Source organism: Centruroides sculpturatus, unplaced genomic scaffold, assembly GCF_000671375.1.
Source record: "Centruroides sculpturatus isolate CEXI.00-Female unplaced genomic scaffold, Cexi_2.0 scaffold2420, whole genome shotgun sequence".
Taxonomy (NCBI): Eukaryota; Metazoa; Arthropoda; class Arachnida; order Scorpiones; family Buthidae; genus Centruroides; species Centruroides sculpturatus.
The window spans coordinates 16,965-37,632 of record NW_019386533.1 but is presented as its reverse complement, the minus strand read 5'-3'; the positions used below and the strand labels follow the sequence as shown (position 1 = coordinate 37,632).

At 29.9% G+C, this 20,668-nt stretch overlaps 1 protein-coding gene across 1 annotated transcript; it reads left to right on the top strand.

Moving 5' to 3' along the window:
* The first annotated feature begins 2,077 nt into the window (after positions 1 to 2,077).
* Positions 2,078 to 19,278, top strand: LOC111615247 (lysosomal-trafficking regulator-like). The gene is made up of 23 exons (XM_023356658.1): positions 2,078 to 2,244; positions 2,330 to 2,406; positions 3,955 to 4,143; positions 4,217 to 4,362; positions 4,447 to 4,552; positions 4,624 to 4,685; positions 4,755 to 4,798; positions 4,880 to 5,026; positions 7,832 to 8,076; positions 8,494 to 8,682; positions 8,756 to 8,901; positions 8,986 to 9,091; positions 9,162 to 9,223; positions 9,293 to 9,336; positions 9,418 to 9,564; positions 12,369 to 12,613; positions 12,685 to 12,751; positions 13,503 to 13,659; positions 15,272 to 15,412; positions 15,479 to 15,696; positions 18,609 to 18,773; positions 18,847 to 19,036; positions 19,103 to 19,278. Exons 3-23 carry the CDS (start codon positions 4,004 to 4,006, stop codon positions 19,276 to 19,278), a joined length of 2,943 nt encoding a protein of 980 aa, XP_023212426.1. The 5' UTR covers positions 2,078 to 2,244; positions 2,330 to 2,406; positions 3,955 to 4,003.
* The last annotated feature ends 1,390 nt before the right edge of the window (positions 19,279 to 20,668 follow it).

Here is a 20,668-nt window from a genome sequence, read left to right as displayed (position 1 = left end):
AATATTATTTATCTGCATATTTTACTAAATGCATATAAATAATAGATTTTTATCTGTAAATCAAAATATAGTAATTTCAATTTTGTTTAATTTTGAATCCTGCTTTCCTAAGCTTGAGAAACATTTATTTGCTCTCAAAAAATTTTGTATAAATGAAAATATATTTTAAGCTGTATATCTTGATGTAATGTACCTTTCTGAATATAAACTGTGTGTAAAAATTTTAAAATTATTAAAATGGGAGTTCAATTCTTAGGTATCAAAGGTAATATATTTGAAAGCAATGTAATATAAGTGTTAGGTGTATTTTTCTCGTTAACAGTTATCATATTAAATTCTGGTTTATAAAAAAATTTTTTGAATTTACTGTGAACACCCTGTTTAAAATTAATTTTGAAATTTTGATATAATAATAATTTTTTCAATAATTTATTCTGTTACCATTTTTTATTACATTTTTTTCTTTTTTTAATTTGGACAGAATTGCAAAACTAAATTTTAAAAGTTTTATTTATGTGATGATACTGAATAGATTAAATGAAGAAATAGTTTGTGTGTGAAAATAAATTACAAAATGATTATATTAACTTAAAATTTATTGCAAATTAATTTTTTATTACACAGTCATTAATTAAGTTTTATGTATATTTGAAATGAGCTATTGATTTCTTACAATTAGAAGCATTTAACTATAATTAAATGATTTTACCTACATGAATGAGTAGATTAAACTAAAATGAACTTTTTTCAAATTTAATAATTTGAAATTTTGTAATGTTTTGAATCTTTCCTGTTTTACATATAAATTAATATATATTTGTGTGTGTATGTATGTGTAGTGTGTAGTAATTTCTAATACAGAGAAACCTGCTAAGGTGACCACGTATGTTTCCATTTTGAGCTAGTCCCTTAAGTGGTGATATTAGCAGGTTTCACTGCAAGAAAAAAATAGGTAATTCAATTTAATGAAAATTATTCAGTGAGATACAATATATTGTGCAAAATTTCATTGTATAATCACAGAAATTTATACAGTATAACCTTGAAGTAAAGTTCAAATCATGATGCCCGGTTTCCAGTTCGTCAAAAAGAATACCTTATGACTCCTTGAACTCAGTTTAAGTCTGTTTATTTGATGACTGTTTACAATATATACAGAGCAATACTTTTTCCTTGCTTCTAACATCACAGTCTTGGGCTAGACTTGTTTATCGTTGTTCCAATGGCTGCATTGCCTTATATCTACGTTTTAGATCCGTTGGCCAACCAATCAGGAGCTGAGCTGAGCTTTCGATCAGGTCCGCCCTAGTTGGTACATCTTTCTTGACTTGTCATTACTCAATAGGACTCTTTGACACCTGATAATCTGAGGCAATGTGGACAGAGGATTCCTCTGATAAAACAGACAGCTATAATCATTTTGGAATAATCAGTTGTCTTTTATAGCTGTTCTTCCTTTCATTGCATCTTAGCATCATTTTTTATGGGCAGTCTGTCCGAGATTTATCTGGATCCTCCCTTGCCACCCAGCCGTTCTCATTGTGGATTTGCCCACATTTCTTGCAATGAGTTTGGGGAAAAAAGACTTTCCTATACTCCTTAGGGCATAGGGAGTTTAAAAAATGTCGTTTTTGGTGTAGTCAAAGTTAAAAGTAATACAGTATTTATGCATTCAGTGAATTCACAGCAAAACTTTTATAAATTGTAAGTAAAGTAGTGAGTTCACTTAGAATTGCCTCAGATAATTGGGATTATACTATTAAATACTTATCAAGTAATTTTTTAGGTATTTAATTTGTTTAATTATTAATATTGCAATAATATTTCTATAAATAACTTGTATTTTAAAAATTTTAACTATACTTACTGTTTTAAAAGCTATATGTGTCTGTCTGAATACTATACAGTAAAACCTGTCCAAAATGGAACCTTAATAAAACAGAAACCTCCCAAACTGGAAAAATACTCTGCATTGTATGAGTCTGGTTTACACAGGTTTTATTGTAGTTTTTTTGTACAAGAATTGTTTTAAATATAAATAGAATTTAGTAAGTTTAAATTACATCTTTATTTATTTCATAGAATTCATCTAGAATCGCAATTTCTATTCATGATATATTGTTCAATCAGCTTAATGATTTTGATGAAATTAAGAGAGAAGAAATATTGTCTTTTGCAAATACGCTTGAGAAATGTAAATTGAAAATTCCTAGTAGGCATGAAGAAGAAAAGCTTATTGAAAATGTATTGTTACTTTTTTATTCATAATTTTATATATTTTTGTTATTTTATCATGTAAATAATTAAAACAGTTTATTTATTATTATAGACTAAAAAATCTCTGACAGAAGAATATAATCAAGCATACAAAAAATGGTTGGCATCAAAACAAGAATATGAGAAACAGTGAGTTTTATTTTTTTATTACAAAATATTTATAAGGTGATGCCATTTAGGCATGATAAGCTTCCCCAAACAAATAACAAAGAAGCTCTAAGACAAAAACAAATAAAAGAGACTGAAATATTACATGAAAACAGTTAAAATGCATCTAAATATGTAAAAGTCATGGTGAAACAAGTCCTCAATAGATATCTAAAAGGCAGTCATTAAAATCCGACACTGCTTTACTGACTGTTTATCCGAGATAAAACTATTTTAAAAGAGATAAAGAATAACCAAATTAAAACTAATTTACTAAAACTCTTCAATGTTTTTATTGTGATGAATGTATTTCCTCATCAGTATCACATATTTCATCTTTTTGACAGTCACTAGAACATTAAAATTTACATGTAATATACATCTTATATGATTAACACATCAGTGTTGTGGCGTTACAAGCAATGATTTGTAAAAATATGTGATTTACATGATTTAAATAGTCTGTTAAAAAGCTGTGTTTGAAATTTATAGTATTCGATTTTTGCCTGAGAATGACAGCTGTAAGCTGTTGAAAGTACTTGTGAATTTTTACAAGTCACCGCTTGTAATGCCGCAACACCGATGTGTTAATCATATATTACTGTACATTGGCATAAAGTGTAATTTTATTTATTTTTAATATACGTCTTACTTGATATAATACTATTTACAGATCTTTAACTGTATTAAATTTCTTATTTTTTTTTGTCAATGCCATTTACAATTATATGCCACTCTAGTGAAACTATTATACCTGTTTTGAGTTTATTACATTTACCATTCAGAAAAAATATAAATGTAATAAACTGTATTTTGACACGGGTCACACAGGAGAAAAAAGAAAGGGGGGAAAAAAATGTGAGTAAATCATAATTCATATATGATTATAAATTAACATAAGTATACTTAATTTGACTTCTGTCATTGATGTGAACATAAAATATCTGAAATATTTGGTTGAATATTAGTCACTGCCAGTTTTAAATTAGTTTTAATGTGATTCTGTTAGCCAATTTCTTGTTTTACTTTTTACTAAATTTTTAGTAAGTTGTAGAAAATAACAATAGAATTTTGCTGCATGCTTCCTTAAGTTGGGAAATTGATATATTTATTTATATTTTGTGTGATGTGGGCTGCACAAAATAGTGCAGGCCACATCACATGCAGTCCAGAGGTCACAGGTTGCCTACCCCTACTCTAGATTAACAAAAGACCAACAGATGGATGACAGTGGGAATGTATAAGTCTGAAATCTGAAAATTGCAGCCCAAAAGACATATAAAATAATATTTCATATGGCAATACTTAAAGTATATAGTATTAAATATATTAAATACATAAAACTATTATTATAAACTTTCTATAAATTAAAACTATATATATTTAATAAATAAATTACATTATAACTGTTAATTAAGAATATGCTTTGAAATTTAGTTTCTAGAAGAGAATAATTTGTGCTTTATAATTTAAATAAATTATATTTTAAAGAACAGCCACAATAATAGTAATTTGCATAATTTTTTGTAGGGTTTTGCATCGTTTAGACTTCTTGGTGAAACAAGTTTCAGAAAATGCAATGGATGCAACGCAAATAATTGTGAATGCCCAGAATATCGAGAGGAAAAAATTCATAACTAAAATTAAAGATTCTCTTACCCAAAAGTTATTGGCACAACACAAATGGTCTTCTTTAATAGAACAATTGTCTCATGAAAGGTAAATCTGTCAGTAGTAGAAAAAGTATTCTTCATTTATACAAAATATGATTAATTTCAAAGTATTTTGTTAGGGCTGCTTGGCATTTTAGGCAGTCATATCCACAAAACTGGGAACTCGATCCAACAGAAGGACCATTAAGAATAAGGCGGAGGTTAAGAAGGTTTCATTTAAATATAAAAGCTCGTTTTCTTCTACCTGAATACAGGCAAAAATTAGGTTATAACACTCTAAAGAATGATGATTATTTTTATTAAATTACAATGCTTAAAAGTTTTTGTAATTTAATCAATTAATTTGCAGATTGTAGACAGTTAAATCCTCCTTTAAGTTATTTGCATCAATCAAAATATGAGGCAAATGAATCTAATATTCTAAAAGATAAAGTTCATGCTGATGAACAGATATGGTTAGTTGAGACATTAGTTGTAATTTGTCTAATAATTATTTTTAATTAAATTTTTTTTTTATTTCTAATAGTTATAATTGCTGCTGTTACCTTGTGACTCCATCTAAAGAAACTTTGGGAGAAATTCTGATAGGTTAATATTGTTTGTAATTTTCCCAAAATTTATAATTAAAATATTTCTTAACATAAATTCCACTTACAGGGGAAAAAAGTGTATATTTTGTTGCAGAAAATTTTTTATTTCAGGTATTTATACATGTTTAATAAAAACTTAGAATTTTTTTTATGAAAATTAATTAAATTTATAAAGTACTATTTTATTTGAAGAGTGTAGATGCTGATATATTATGTTTAGCGTGGTTAATTAAGGATATCACAGAAATTTTGCCAAGACGTTACGAATTACAGGACAGTGCATTGGAAATTTTTTTAACAAGCGGCATAACGTATCTTATAGCATTCAAATCAGTTAACGTAAGAAAGTTTTTCAAAGTTTAATTAAGTTTTAATAACAGAAATAATAATGCAAGTAGCAAATGGCTTCAAAAATTCCTGAATTAAATTTAATTATGGACTATACTTTTGTTAAATATTTAGCAACATTTATGTCAAAATAGTTCACTTCAATAGTGTTACACTTTTACTGACAAAAATTTAGATTACTTGGAAACATTCCTGGAAGCAGTTTTTTTTTCTACTTTCCAAAGCACAGCTATTGAAGTTCTTTTTATTGGATCTAAAGTTTGAGAAAAATATTTAATCAAAATAAATGTTCAATTCCTTCACACTAAGAAAATTTGTATGTGTTGTCAGTATAATTCCAAAAACCTTTTGTATTTATTGTAATTGTTTAAATAAATAGGACAGTTATTTAATTCAGGAATATACTTATAAAATGTACGAACTGGATAACTAAATATTATAAAAATTGATTTTTGAGTTAACTGAAGAAGATCGGTTAAAATGGTCAAAAACATTTTTAATTTAGTAAATTTTATTTGCTGGATTGTTAAAGGTGTGTTCTTATTTTTATAATATTAATTCAGGAACATTTTCAGTCAATTAATAAACCACATCCTTGAAGCAAGTAAAGTTAATGCACATATTAAACTGAAATTGTTTTTAAATTTCAGTTTAATATTTTTCCATTTGGTACAGTCTAGAAAATTATTTTTTCTAGTCTGTACCATTTCTTTTAGAATTTACTAAAGTATATTTGTTGCTCAATAAATGGTAGTTCACATTTTGTTTTTATATGTAGGGTTTTCCAAAAAGAATACTACTATTTTTAAATTATTGTAATTTTGTTAATTATGAGGGCTGTTCGAAAAGTTCGCGGCCTTGCCTATATGCGGCACTGTGATCAATTTAACTTTTGGCTGGAATAATTCAGCCATCCTTGCTAAAGATACGATACCAATTTCCGCTTGATTTGTCATAAAGTTTTGCCACGACAGCTTAGCGGATAGTTAATGTGCACATGCTTTGTCAAAAATGGAGAAGACGGAGACTCGTGCAGTCATAAAATACCTGACGAAAAAAGGGTTGACCGCATCTCAAACCAAAGCTGACATGGATGAAGTTTTGGGAGAGTCCGCTCCTTCGTAAACCACTGTGAAAAAATGGACAGCCCTTTTTAAATCTGGCAGAGAGAGTGTGAAACATGACCATTGCAGCATACGGCCGTCAACTGCTGTCACTGAAAAAAATATTGACAAAGTTTACGATTTGGTGTTAGCAGATCGCCGTTTGAAAATGCTTAAGATAGCTGAGACAACAGGCATCTCTGTCGACCGAGTGCACCACATTTAACCAAAAATTTGGGTATGACGAAGGTCTCAGCAAGTTGGGTGCTGCATCTGCTGACCGCTGAGCAAAGACATGTTCGCACTTTCATGTCAAAGAAGTGTTTGGACTTCTACAAGAAAAACCCACGGGATTTCTTGCGTCGGTTTGTGACTACTGATGAAACATGGATCCATTACTACACTCCTGAAACAAAAGAACAGTCGAAGCAATGGAAACACCCCCAGTTCGCCACCACCAAAGAAGGCAAAAACAGTTCCATCAGCGGGGAAAGTGATGGCCTTGGTTTTTTGGGGATGCTAAAGGAATCATCTTTATTGATTACCTAGAAAGAGGAAAGACCATCAATGCTGTCTATTACTGTATACTTTTGGAAAAACTGAAGAAAGAAATCGAAGAGGCCACACTTGAAGAAGAAGGTTCTGTTTCACCACGATAATGCCAGGATCACTGAACAAAAAATAAACGAACTTAGCTTCCAATTAGTTCCACATTCACCGTACTCACCTGATTTGGCCCCCAGTGACTTCCACCTTTTTCCAAATTTAAAATAATTCTTGGTTGGGAAGAGATTCCACTCAAATGACAAAGTCATCTCTGAAGTAAACGAATATTTTGCACACCTTGACAAAATTGACCTATTGTAATGGCATAAAAAAGCTAGAACATCGCTGAAATAAGTGCATTGCTAACAAAGGAGACTACAATGAAAAATAAAAAAAGTTTTAGCATTATTTTGTTTGTTGTTCTATTTGAGACCACGAACTTTCCGAACAGCCCTCGTATTATCCAAAGACATTATAATGTATATTAAATTAAAACATTGGAAAACTGCCCAAGTTTTTGCCCAATACAATTTCTCAATGTGTGCACCTCATCACACAGCATACCAACCCATACTGAAATTCTTTCTACACTCATTACAGCACATCTGTTGTCACTTCTCCCACAATAACAATTTTACAGCTCCTGCAAATCCACAGCTGTTTTATGCAGTTCCTGCAGATTACTCATATTGTGCAATGATGAGTGATTCCGACTTTGCAAACTTCAGAATATGAAATGCTTTCTACTGTATATTGCAGAGTCATTTTCATTTATTGTGTTTCTTATAGGTAGTAGACAACAAGATGTTTGAATACAGATGGTTGATGATACTCGGACATTTACTCTATTGATTGGTGTACATTGCCTGCTTCTCACAATCAGATAATAATTAACATAATTACAATAATTTAAAATAAATGACACTGTGTATCTTTTTAACTCTTAATGTAGTCTTATCATACTTGTGACAGCTCCTTAATTGGACCAAAATATTGTAGTCTTGACAAATCCCAATTAATCAGAATCTTTTGTATTAACTTATCATAAAATTTAGTAGAATTGTCATTTAAAAAGAATTACTGTTATAGCTTACATGTTATTTACAATAAGATTTCTTTGATATGGTAAAATTATGTGTTATTACAGATCAGGGAAGAATTCTACTTGCATATCAAAAAATGTCAGCATTTTACACCACATACTGTAACATCATTATCAACTCTAACGAATCAATGGAGAATGCATTCTCTTACAAATTTTGAATATCTTATGCAACTGAACAAACTTGCAGGAAGGTCTTGTAATGATTTAATGCAATATCCCGTGTTTCCTTTTATCATAGCTAATTATTCTAGTTCCGACCTCAATCTCGAAGATCCAAGTATCTTCAGGTAATTATTATTAAATTTAACACTTGCATCAAAATGGATTTAATTAGTTTTGTTTTTTTTTTTTTAATTAGAAATTTATCTAGACCTGTCGCAATTCAAAATAAGGCCAGAGAACAACACTATATAAATGCGTATAATGTAAGTATGCATAAATATACATATGTAAATTGTTTATTTACTATTTCATATTAAATTTATGATGAATAGCTTATTATTAGTTTTTTATAAATACACATAGCGTATGAGATTAATACATTTTAGACATTTTTATACTTAATATGCCATTCTTAAACAAGTTTAATGTATTGAATTTGTATNATTTAGTTTCTAGAAGAGAATAATTTGTGCTTTATAATTTAAATAAATTATATTTTAAAGAACAGCCACAATAATAGTAATTTGCATAATTTTTTGTAGGGTTTTGCATCGTTTAGACTTCTTGGTGAAACAAGTTTCAGAAAATGCAATGGATGCAACGCAAATAATTGTGAATGCCCAGAATATCGAGAGGAAAAAATTCATAACTAAAATTAAAGATTCTCTTACCCAAAAGTTATTGGCACAACACAAATGGTCTTCTTTAATAGAACAATTGTCTCATGAAAGGTAAATCTGTCAGTAGTAGAAAAAGTATTCTTCATTTATACAAAATATGATTAATTTCAAAGTATTTTGTTAGGGCTGCTTGGCATTTTAGGCAGTCATATCCACAAAACTGGGAACTCGATCCAACAGAAGGACCATTAAGAATAAGGCGGAGGTTAAGAAGGTTTCATTTAAATATAAAAGCTCGTTTTCTTCTACCTGAATACAGACAAAAATTAGGTTATAACACTCTAAAGAATGATGATTATTTTTATTAAATTACAATGCTTAAAAGTTTTTGTAATTTAATCAATTAATTTGCAGATTGTAGACAGTTAAATCCTCCTTTAAGTTATTTGCATCAATCAAAATATGAGGCAAATGAATCTAATATTCTAAAAGATAAAGTTCATGCTGATGAACAGATATGGTTAGTTGAGACATTAGTTGTAATTTGTCTAATAATTATTTTTAATTAAATTTTTTTTTATTTCTAATAGTTATAATTGCTGCTGTTACCTTGTGACTCCATCTAAAGAAACTTTGGGAGAAATTCTGATAGGTTAATATTGTTTGTAATTTTCCCAAAATTTATAATTAAAATATTTCTTAACATAAATTCCACTTACAGGGGAAAAAAGTGTATATTTTGTTGCAGAAAATTTTTTATTTCAGGTATTTATACATGTTTAATAAAAACTTAGAATTTTTTTTATGAAAATTAATTAAATTTATAAAGTACTATTTTATTTGAAGAGTGTAGATGCTGATATATTATGTTTAGCGTGGTTAATTAAGGATATCACAGAAATTTTGCCAAGACGTTACGAATTACAGGACAGTGCATTGGAAATTTTTTTAACAAGCGGCATAACGTATCTTATAGCATTCAAATCAGTTAACGTAAGAAAGTTTTTCAAAGTTTAATTAAGTTTTAATAACAGAAATAATAATGCAAGTAGCAAATGGCTTCAAAAATTCCTGAATTAAATTTAATTATGGACTATACTTTTGTTAAATATTTAGCAACATTTATGTCAAAATAGTTCACTTCAATAGTGTTACACTTTTACTGACAAAAATTTAGATTACTTGGAAACATTCCTGGAAGCAGTTTTTTTTTTCTACTTTCCAAAGCACAGTTATTGAAGTTCTTTTTATTGGATCTAAAGTTTGAGAAAAATATTTAATCAAAATAAATATTCAATTCCTTCACACTAAGAAAATTTGTATGTGTTGTCAGTATAATTCCAAAAACCTTTTGTATTTATTGTAATTGTTTAAATAAATAGGACAGTTATTTAATTCAGGAATATACTTATAAAATGTACGAACTGGATAACTAAATATTATAAAAATTGATTTTTGAGTTAACTGAAGAAGATCGGTTAAAATGGTCAAAAACATTTTTAATTTAGTAAATTTTATTTGCTGGATTGTTAAAGGTGTGTTCTTATTTTTATAATATTAATTCAGGAACATTTTCAGTCAATTAATAAACCACATCCTTGAAGCAAGTAAAGTTAATGCACATATTAAACTGAAATTGTTTTTAAATTTCAGTTTAATATTTTTCCATTTGGTACAGTCTAGAAAATTATTTTTTCTAGTCTGTACCATTTCTTTTAGAATTTACTAAAGTATATTTGTTGCTCAATAAATGGTAGTTCACATTTTGTTTTTATATGTAGGGTTTTCCAAAAAGAATACTACTATTTTTAAATTATTGTAATTTTGTTAATTATGAGGGCTGTTCGAAAAGTTCGCGGCCTTGCCTATATGCGGCACTGTGATCAATTTAACTTTTGGCTGGAATAATTCAGCCATCCTTGCTAAAGATACGATACCAATTTCCGCTTGATTTGTCATAAAGTTTTGCCACGACAGCTTAGCGGATAGTTAATGTGCACATGCTTTGTCAAAAATGGAGAAGACGGAGACTCGTGCAGTCATAAAATACCTGACGAAAAAAGGGTTGACCGCATCTCAAACCAAAGCTGACATGGATGAAGTTTTGGGAGAGTCCGCTCCTTCGTAAACCACTGTGAAAAAATGGACAGCCCTTTTTAAATCTGGCAGAGAGAGAGTGAAACATGACCCTTGCAGCGGACGGCCGTCAACTGCTGTCACTGAAAAAAATATCGACAAAGTTTACGATTTGGTGTTAGCAGATCGCCGTTTGAAAACGCGTGAGATAGCTGAGACAACAGGCATCTCTGTCGACCGAGTGCACCACATCTAACCGAAAATTTGGGTATGACGAAGGTCTCAGCAAGTTGGGTGCCGCATCTGCTGACCGCTGAGCAAAGACGTGTTCGCACTTTGATGTCAAAGAAGTGTTTGGACTTCTACAAGAAAAACCCACGGGATTTCTTGCGTCGGTTTGTGACTACTGACGAAACGTGGATCCATTACTACACTCCTGAAACAAAAGAACAGTCGAAGCAATGGAAACACCCCAGTTCGCCACCACCAAAGAAGGCAAAAACAGTTCCATCAGCGGGGAAAGTGATGGCCTCGGTTTTTTGGGGATGCTAAAGGAATCATCTTTATTGACTACCTAGAAAGAGGAAAGACCATCAATGCTGTCTATTACTGTATACTTTTGGAAAAACTGAAGAAAGAAATCGAAGAGGCCACACTTGAAGAAGAAGGTTCTGTTTCACCACGATAATGCCAGAATCACTGAACAAAAAATAAACGAACTTAGCTTCCAATTAGTTCCACATTCACCGTACTCACCTGATTTGGCCCCCAGTGACTTCCACCTTTTTCCAAATTTAAAATAATTCTTGGTTGGAAAGAGATTCCACTCAAATGACAAAGTCATCTCTGAAGTAAACGAATATTTTGCACACCTTGACAAAATTGACCTATTGTAATGGCATAAAAAAGCTAGAACATCGCTGAAATAAGTGCATTGCTAACAAAGGAGACTACAATGAAAAATAAAAAAGTTTTAGCATTATTTTGTTTGTTGTTCTATTTGAGACCACAAACTTTCCGAACAGCCCTCGTATTATCCAAAGACATTATAATGTATATTAAATTAAAACATTGGAAAACTGCCCAAGTTTTTGCCCAATACAATTTCTCAATGTGTGCACCTCATCACACAGCATACCAACCCATACTGAAATTCTTTCTACACTCATTACAGCACATCTGTTGTCACTTCTCCCACAATAACAATTTTACAGCTCCTGCAAATCCACAGCTGTTTTATGCAGCTCCTGCAGATTACTCATATTGTGCAATGATGAGTGATTCCGACTTTGCAAACTTCAGAATATGAAATGCTTTCTACTGTATATTGCAGAGTCATTTTCATTTATTGTGTTTCTTATAAGTAGTAGACAACAAGATGTTTGAATACAGATGGTTGATGATACTCAGACATTTACTCTATTGATTGGTGTACATTGCCTGCTTCTCACAATCAGATAATAATTAACATAATTACAATAATTTAAAATAAATGACACTGTGTATCTTTTTAACTCTTAATGTAGTCTTATCATACTTGTGACAGCTCCTTAATTGGACCAAAATATTGTAGTCTTGACAAATCCCAATTAATCAGAATCTTTTGTATTAACTTATCATAAAATTTAGTAGAATTGTCATTTAAAAAGAATTACTGTTATAGCTTACATGTTATTTACAATAAGATTTCTTTGATATGGTAAAATTATGTGTTATTACAGATCAGGGAAGAATTCTACTTGCATATCAAAAAATGTCAGCATTTTACACCACATACTGTAACATCATTATCAACTCTAACGAATCAATGGAGAATGCATTCTCTTACAAATTTTGAATATCTTATGCAACTGAACAAACTTGCAGGAAGGTCTTGTAATGATTTAATGCAATATCCCGTGTTTCCTTTTATCATAGCTAATTATTCTAGTTCCGACCTCAATCTCGAAGATCCAAGTATCTTCAGGTAATTATTATTAAATTTAACACTTGCATCAAAATGGATTTAATTAGTTTTGTTTTTTTTTTTTTAATTAGAAATTTATCTAGACCTGTCGCAATTCAAAATAAGGCCAGAGAACAACACTATATAAATGCGTATAATGTAAGTATGCATAAATATACATATGTAAATTGTTTATTTACTATTTCATATTAAATTTATGATGAATAGCTTATTATTAGTTTTTTATAAATACACATAGCGTATGAGATTAATACATTTTAGACATTTTTATACTTAATATGCCATTCTTAAACAAGTTTAATGTATTGAATTTATAATATTTTTAGAAATATATATGTATCTTTTATACTCCAGTTAAATAAATATATAAATGTTAAATATTATTTTTTTATTTTGATCAGTATAAATACATTTTTAGTATGGTTTTGTTTTATGAAAGCTGTGTCAACAGGTACTATGCAAAATGAAATTCTATTTAAATTTGTATTCTAGAACTATTTGAGGTAGATGCTTATGCAACTTTTTACAATTAAAAGGAAAACGTTTAGTGTTTAAAACAGATATAATGAATAGCATTATAGTAAAATCAAAACATTTTTGTCTGATATTTCTGAATATAAAGAGCAAAATTTTATTATACTATATTGAGTACACTACTAGAGAAAAATACATGCAAACTAGGTTATTCCCACAGCATTGGGTTTGGAATGATTGAAGTTGGTGAAGCACAACTTGCTGATTGAGTTGAACTAGTAGTGGGTTAAACTAACCATTTAACATCTGTGAAAACAATGACTCTTCATATATCAATGCCACATAAAACAAGATCTACCATATAAAAATATGTTTTACAAAATTTGATGCTGGATTTCATTTATTATAATTTCAGTATTTGAAAGCTGAATGTGAGACCATGTCAAATATTGACTCCAGTCTTCCCATTTCTGGTCCATACCATTATGGTTCTCATTACAGTAATAGTGGTACAGTGCTTCACTTTTTAGTTCGTTTACCTCCATTTACCGAAGTGTTTCTTGCCTATCAAGGTAAAGTTTATATAAAATTTAATTGCAAGCTTATTATTTCCAATAGATTATTTAAATACTTAAATATCTTAAAGTTCCAATTGGTGGAGATATAAGTTAGAAGACTTATCAAACTGTATTGGAGCATCAAACATAATCAAGATCATATTTTTTTTTAGAATCAATTTTGTGAGAATCTGAAGTTAAGGGATTTATTTTAGCTGACTTGTTAAAATAATATTTAAAAATTATTTTGATAGAAAAATTATCTAAGTAAAAAGGGGAGCTTTCTTTTAGTCACAGAGAGAAAACAGTTTAATTCTTCTGAAAGTGATAGTTTGAGTGAGATGTCTCACTCTTCTATCTGCAAAACCACCTGATTTCCATCACCTGTTGGAAGTATGGTGTGATTTTCCAATAATTCTATTGGAGGAAATACAGCATAAAAGGTGAGAGGTCACCTTCCAGCTTGCTCTTATGTTGGTGCTCTTGTTGCTGTGTTCTTCTCTGACACCTTGCTTTAGCCAACACTCTCATTCCTCTCCCGGTTCAGTACCTTTATTCATCCCAAGGACTCTCCATAACAGGTAATATAATTATCTTACGTAAACTCTCTCTTGTTAGGATAGATTTAATGCATTAGGATTAAAGATCATCCTTTGTATAATTGTTGAACTCAATCATGTTATTCTTGTATAGTCTAAGACAGTCCTTTTATGTATAATCTCGTATAATATAGTTGTATTCTGATATGTTTGATTTATTCTAACTCTATCATCAGCCCACATAATTCACAAATTTTCTGTAGCCTACTTAACTTGCATATTAATTTAGACCCTCCTTAAATCTCGGTAACACAAGCTTGCTTTTGCATTTTAATCTGCAAACCAGATTAAGTGGTGTCAGGAATCTTGATGATAATTGGAGAATTGAGAGGTATTTGTATACTTATCACCTTTCAATGATATTTTAACAGCCATTCTCAGTGAGACAGAAGGTATACCAGAGCCAACCCCAATTTCACAATTTTATTAGTGGAATGCATTTCAGTTACACACAGACCCTCTTCATCCGTATTTATTTTAACATGTTTACAAAATTTTTTTATGGGTGCACATTGTGAATTGTCCATAATACTATTTCCCTCCATTCATAATTAACATGATACACCACTCCATACCCTAAAATTACAATTATTCTTCTATGGGGTCTACAAATTTTAATGTACCGACTGACAATTAGCATGTTATTTTGTTACAGTGTATTATATTAATTAATTTAATTAATTATGGATGGAGGGAAATAGTCTTATGGACAATTTACAGTGTGCACCTATGAAAAAATATTATAATAGTGTTAAAATAATGCAAATATGTATATTGTGACTGAAGAGAGTTTGTGTATGACTGAAAAGCATTCCACTAATAAAGTTGATTTCAAAAAATGTGATCTGTGATCTTGATTATGTTTGGTGCTCCAATAGTTTGATAAGTTTCCTATATTTCCATCAATTAGAAGTTTGATATAATTAAATATTTTATATCAAAGTATTTAAACTTCACAATTGTTAAAACATTAAAATACACAAATACAATATATTCATTGTTAATTACGTAATTAATTAAATTTATAGATGATAATTTTGATATTCCTGATCGAACATTCCATTCTCTGGATTCATCTTGGAGACTTTCAAGCGGAGATTCAACTAGCGATGTCAAAGAACTAATTCCTGAATTCTATTTTTTGCCTGAATTTCTACTTAATAGTGAAGGTATTTTAATTATATTTAAAGCAGAAATCTGTATATAATAATTTATCCTGGAAAACGATTTATTAGGATTTGATTTTGGAATTCGTCAAACTGGCGAGAGAGTTCATCATGTTGCACTACCTCCCTGGTGTCACGATGATCCCAGATTGTTTATTCTTATTCATAGACAAGCTTTGGAATCAGATTTTGTTACAGGACAATTACAAAATTGGATTGATCTAATATTTGGTTATAAACAAACTGGTAAAGCAGCAGTAGAAGCTATTAATGTATTTCATCCAGTGGTAAATATTTTAAAATATTTTTTTGAATAATCTTTGTTTTTAGAAAAATTTTAGAATTTCTTAATTCTTCTAAAATTTTATCAAATAATTTATTCTGAAAAATAATTTTTATTAAATGTTATTTCAGTATTAATAATAAAATTCTGCTATTCTCTGAATATATCTTGTAATGAAAGTATTGTTTTAGCTTTAAAAAATAATAATAAAAAAAATATTTTTATAAAAAAAATTTTCTGGTTTTTGTATAGCCTAAGCTTTTTCTTATTGCTACCACCATTATTGAGATTGGCTCACCAGTGGCCAAGCAGTTTCATTCTCTAAACACTGGGAGTTCGGTCGCAGGTTTGCACCTCACTAGGACGGGTTGGCCATGTGGAGTTCCCTGGTTTTCGCCACATCTGTAACCCCTAAATAGGAGCCAGTTACCCTTAGAAAGTCCCCGGAAGGCATCTCCCTAGGCAGATCGCCTAAGTATTGCATTGCCATAACTTAATAAAACAAACAAACCAACCATTATTGAGGCACTTATTATGGACAGGTACAAGTTTTTGTATAATATCTTCTTTCAACATGGTCACATATGATATTATTGATGTTATTCACTTTTGTATTGCATCTTTCATATCATTGTCAAAATGCTGTAATCTCAAATTTCTTTGGGTGTAATGGAAATTAGAAGACGTGACGCCAAGTGTGTACATTCTACTGCTTCATAGTAATGCTAGATCACACACTGCTGCTCAAACTCAAAACCTGATTGCCTCATTTGCTGCAAGCAACCCATTTGCGTATAATCCTGACCTTTACTAAATGATATTTACCTCTTAATACACTTGATGATGATATTCAAGATACAATGTAGAAGTTGTTAAACATTACAGGCAGCCACATTCTATGAAGAAGATACTCAAAAACTTGTGTTCTGCTATCCATTATTGAGGCACTTATGTGGAAAAGTAGTTTAACTTGTTAAAAATAGAGAAATTTGTTTTTTTAATTGAATGATACTTACCTTCTGAATGTCCCATGCTTCTTTACTGTAACAATGATCCATGATATTTGACATTGTCATAGGCATTTGGAATCAAGCTGTATATTGTATTGAGCTATCACTAACTTTAAACATATACTCTACCTCTCAGAAGTAACAAAAAATCATATCTATATCCTATCAATATAATATAGTCCTGAAACAACTTCCTGACATAGCCCTTTCTAGTTACAGCATATTCCTACAGTATCAATAACTGGCAAAATAAACAGCATGCAAATTGATAATGTTGAAGTACTCTAAAGTGAAAATATTCAAAATGATCTTTATTTAAAATCACAATCATTGAAATCCCTTCATTGACTGCTTCAAATACTTGAAAGTTTCTGTTAGTATCACTGCATTAGCAATATATTATAGAAGCTTAGCAACATTATTATTCCAAATGGCCCCACAAATAAAAACCACGGGATTTCAGCCAAATGACAAGTTTTATGGATTAGAATGTGTTGTTTTGATAAGAGTTGTTTTCAGGCCAAGTATATGTGACTTTTTATAATGACGAATATTTTTAAAAATGCATAAAACTAAAATAATATTGAAATTTGCCCCTGAATTTACATTTATTCTGGCAAAACAAATGCTTTAAAATACCTAATTACATGTAATCAATCCACTAGAAAAACTGCATATAAAAATGAAATTTATTTTACTGTGTAATACTTAAAAAATTTATAATGTGTCATTTTTGTACATAAACATGGATTTAATGTTTTTATACACTCATATGAAAGATGTATTTCAAATAAAATCAATTCTAATCATTCAGAAATCTAGATATAACTCTTTTAATAAATAGTCAATGGGGATTTATTTGGTGTTTTTTGTCAGCATATGAGATATAAAGTTTACAATTAATTCAACAATTAACCAATTACAAATTGCTTTTAATATTTAAGAAACTGATCGGAGCTTAACTGATTAATATTTTTGAGGTTCTTTAGATGTCATTTTCAATCATTTTTTCTGAATAAGAATTCAAAAAGATCCATATTCTTGAGAACCTCACTCAAACTCTCAATTTTAAAATTTAAATTGAAAAATTTTATTTCAGTTTTAGTAGTATAAATATACAAAACATTAAAAAAATATACAAATATAAACATCTATTTACTCGATTTTTAGATTAATGACAAATTATTAGAAAGTTCTGGAAGAAGAGAATTGTCACAAAGCAGGACTTAACCCAACTCTCATTTACCATGCAGATGCATTGCCAGTTATGTTACTCAGACCTTCATTCAATTTAACCTTTAGAACTATTAATAATTTATCAATACATATAACCATACTGGTTACTCATGAACTTTTTAAATTAATTATTAAATAATTTATAAATATAAACATCTTAACAACACCCGATACATTGCAATAACACACCTTCAATTACCTTCAATAGCCTGATGATGTATGGCAGTTGAAGGTGTATTATTGTAAATATTAATTTAATTATAATTATTAAATTTGTCAAGAGATAGCACTTAATACCTAATTCTAGGACAAATTACTTGATATTTAATTATTAAATAGTAGCCTTACTAAAGCCTGATATAATCCAACAGTTGTTTGGCATTAACATAAAAACTATTGGTATAAAATATTTAAATGATTTATATGAATATAAATCATTTAAATTTAGTTTTCTGCATTACATTTTAGTGAAATTCAATCCTATGTGATGCATGTGAATAATATGTTTAAGTTTTAATTTTATTGCATTAAAATAAAGTTAGGAATCTCATAATTTTTAGTCTTTGTAAAAGACAATTTATGATCATATAATAATTTTAGTAAACTGTTATTAGTAATAACAACAAAGTAGAGGATACAAAAAACATCCATAATAATTTTATTTTTAAAGACATATTATGGACACGACATAACAAAAATAACAGACCCGGTCAAAAGATGTGGCCTTCAGACGATGATCAAAACTGTTGGACAGACTCCAAGACAACTGTTTTTTGCTCCTCATCCAATGGTCGAATTATCGATAAGTTTGGGAAATGAACAGCCATCATTACAAGTAATGGTTCTAGTTTAATTCAATTTAAAGTATTTATAGGTTAAGATTAAACAGTTATATTTTTATTTCTTAGACTGTTCTACCTAATATACAAAATTTAAAGTGGGGAAGTTACGTTGGCTCTCCCAGCTCATTAGAGCCTCTGTTAGTTTGGAGATGTAATTGCTCCAGTCCAATATGTAAATTGGTACCATTAATGACAAATGATGTTTTTGGTCTTACCACGAGATCATGCCTGTTACTGAATCATAGAAAAAGCAAAGGTATTTTATTTATTTTTATAGTTTTTCTATCCATTTTGCTAAGTTTATCTGTGAATATTTTTACAGCAGCAGGACTGACAAGTAATACATATGTGATGTCAACTGCACTAGTCTCTTGGGGATATGGAGATGGCATTATAAGAATGACTCTTCAGAAAGACAGACCAACAATTCCTCTTTTTACAGAATTTAATGATCCTGTAAGTTCAAATTTTAAAGATAAATATAGTGGAAACCTCTGACACGATTGAGTCTGGCTGTTAATCATCTGTCTTGATTAACTGACCAATACATTCCACATATGGACATGACATGAAAAAATTTGTCATGTCCATATATAATAATAAAATAAATAATAACAAAAATAATAATAAAATAAATAATTTATTATATAAAAAATTTCAAATAAATGAAATGACCTTTTGAAATGGATAATTGACTCCAAGAGTATTTGTTTGTGTCTCAGTTAAATAATCTTGGAGATTAGCTAACTTAAAACTTTTGAAAATTTTTTCTAAACAATGTATGACATATACAGTGCAATTGTAAAATCCCACCAAGTGGGGCACATCCATGTGGCTTGGCTGAGTGCTGACATCAAAACTTACTTGAACTCTTTTGACTTGCAATCTGCCTGTGATATCATTACTTTATTCCTGGAAGCTTTTTCTGTTTCCATTAGTGATGTAACGAATATTCGGTTACTATTCGGCCGAATACCGAATACCTAAAATCAAGAGTAAGAAATAACAAAAAACACAATAAATTAATAATTTTGGTATTTAGATTTAATGCTATCAGGTTAGTGTTGTTTGTTTATATTTATTTATAACTTATAACATGCGCAAAATAAAAAAGAAAATAATATTAGTCACATGTATTCACAATTTATAATTACAAAGATCAGCACACGTACACACCTATTTGTTCGAGAATCGTTGCACATCTGAGGGTGTTATCCTGCCTGTCCTTCTTTTTAAGCACTCGTTTTTGCTCTTCTCTTTCTCTTTCCTCTATCACTCTAGTTTATGTATGCCTATGCATACAACATAATACGTACTCACAATACTTTTGATTCGTCACTTTTCCGTCGTAGATTTCCCATTTTACAATTACGTGACTCATAGCCTGGTGATAATGGAGAAAAGAGACACACAGTACGTCGGAATAAGTCACAGTTATGATTTCACAAATTCAAGACAGCTTGGTAGCCCGAATGGCCCCAGGCTTTCGCCTGTGCATGCTAAGTGACTTTCATTACAAGCATTTAGCTTTCCCTATGACAACAATTGCTTGGCATTGATAGCTGCGAATGTCGCACAATAAGCTGCCTCCACTTGTTCGATTATGTTATTAACTCAATTTCGTATTTCACTTCGCGGTCCTTCTCTGTTTTTTTCCCGTTATTTACACATGTAGGTCATTTCATTGTTATCCACATTTGATATCATCATTTATCACATACAGTAATACCCTGACTTACGCGAACCCAGAGTTACGCGATTTTCAAATCTCGTTGATTCGTCTTTTGTTTGAGGGCCACGCAACTCTTGATTACTTACTTCCCCCACACTATTGTTCAGTTTACATGTTCGGATGTGTCGTGCGGAATTGACACATGGCTACAATTTA

Coding starts and splice junctions, on each gene's coding strand:
- LOC111615247 (XM_023356658.1), top strand. CDS start 4,004: ATGGATGCAACGCAAATAATTGTGAATGCCCAGAATATCGAGAGGAAA. Junction 4,553..4,623: donor CATGCTGATGAACAGATATG/GTTAGTTGAGAC, acceptor TATTTCTAATAG/TTATAATTGCTGCTGTTACC. Junction 9,565..12,368: donor TAGCATTCAAATCAGTTAAC/GTAAGAAAGTTT, acceptor GTGTTATTACAG/ATCAGGGAAGAATTCTACTT.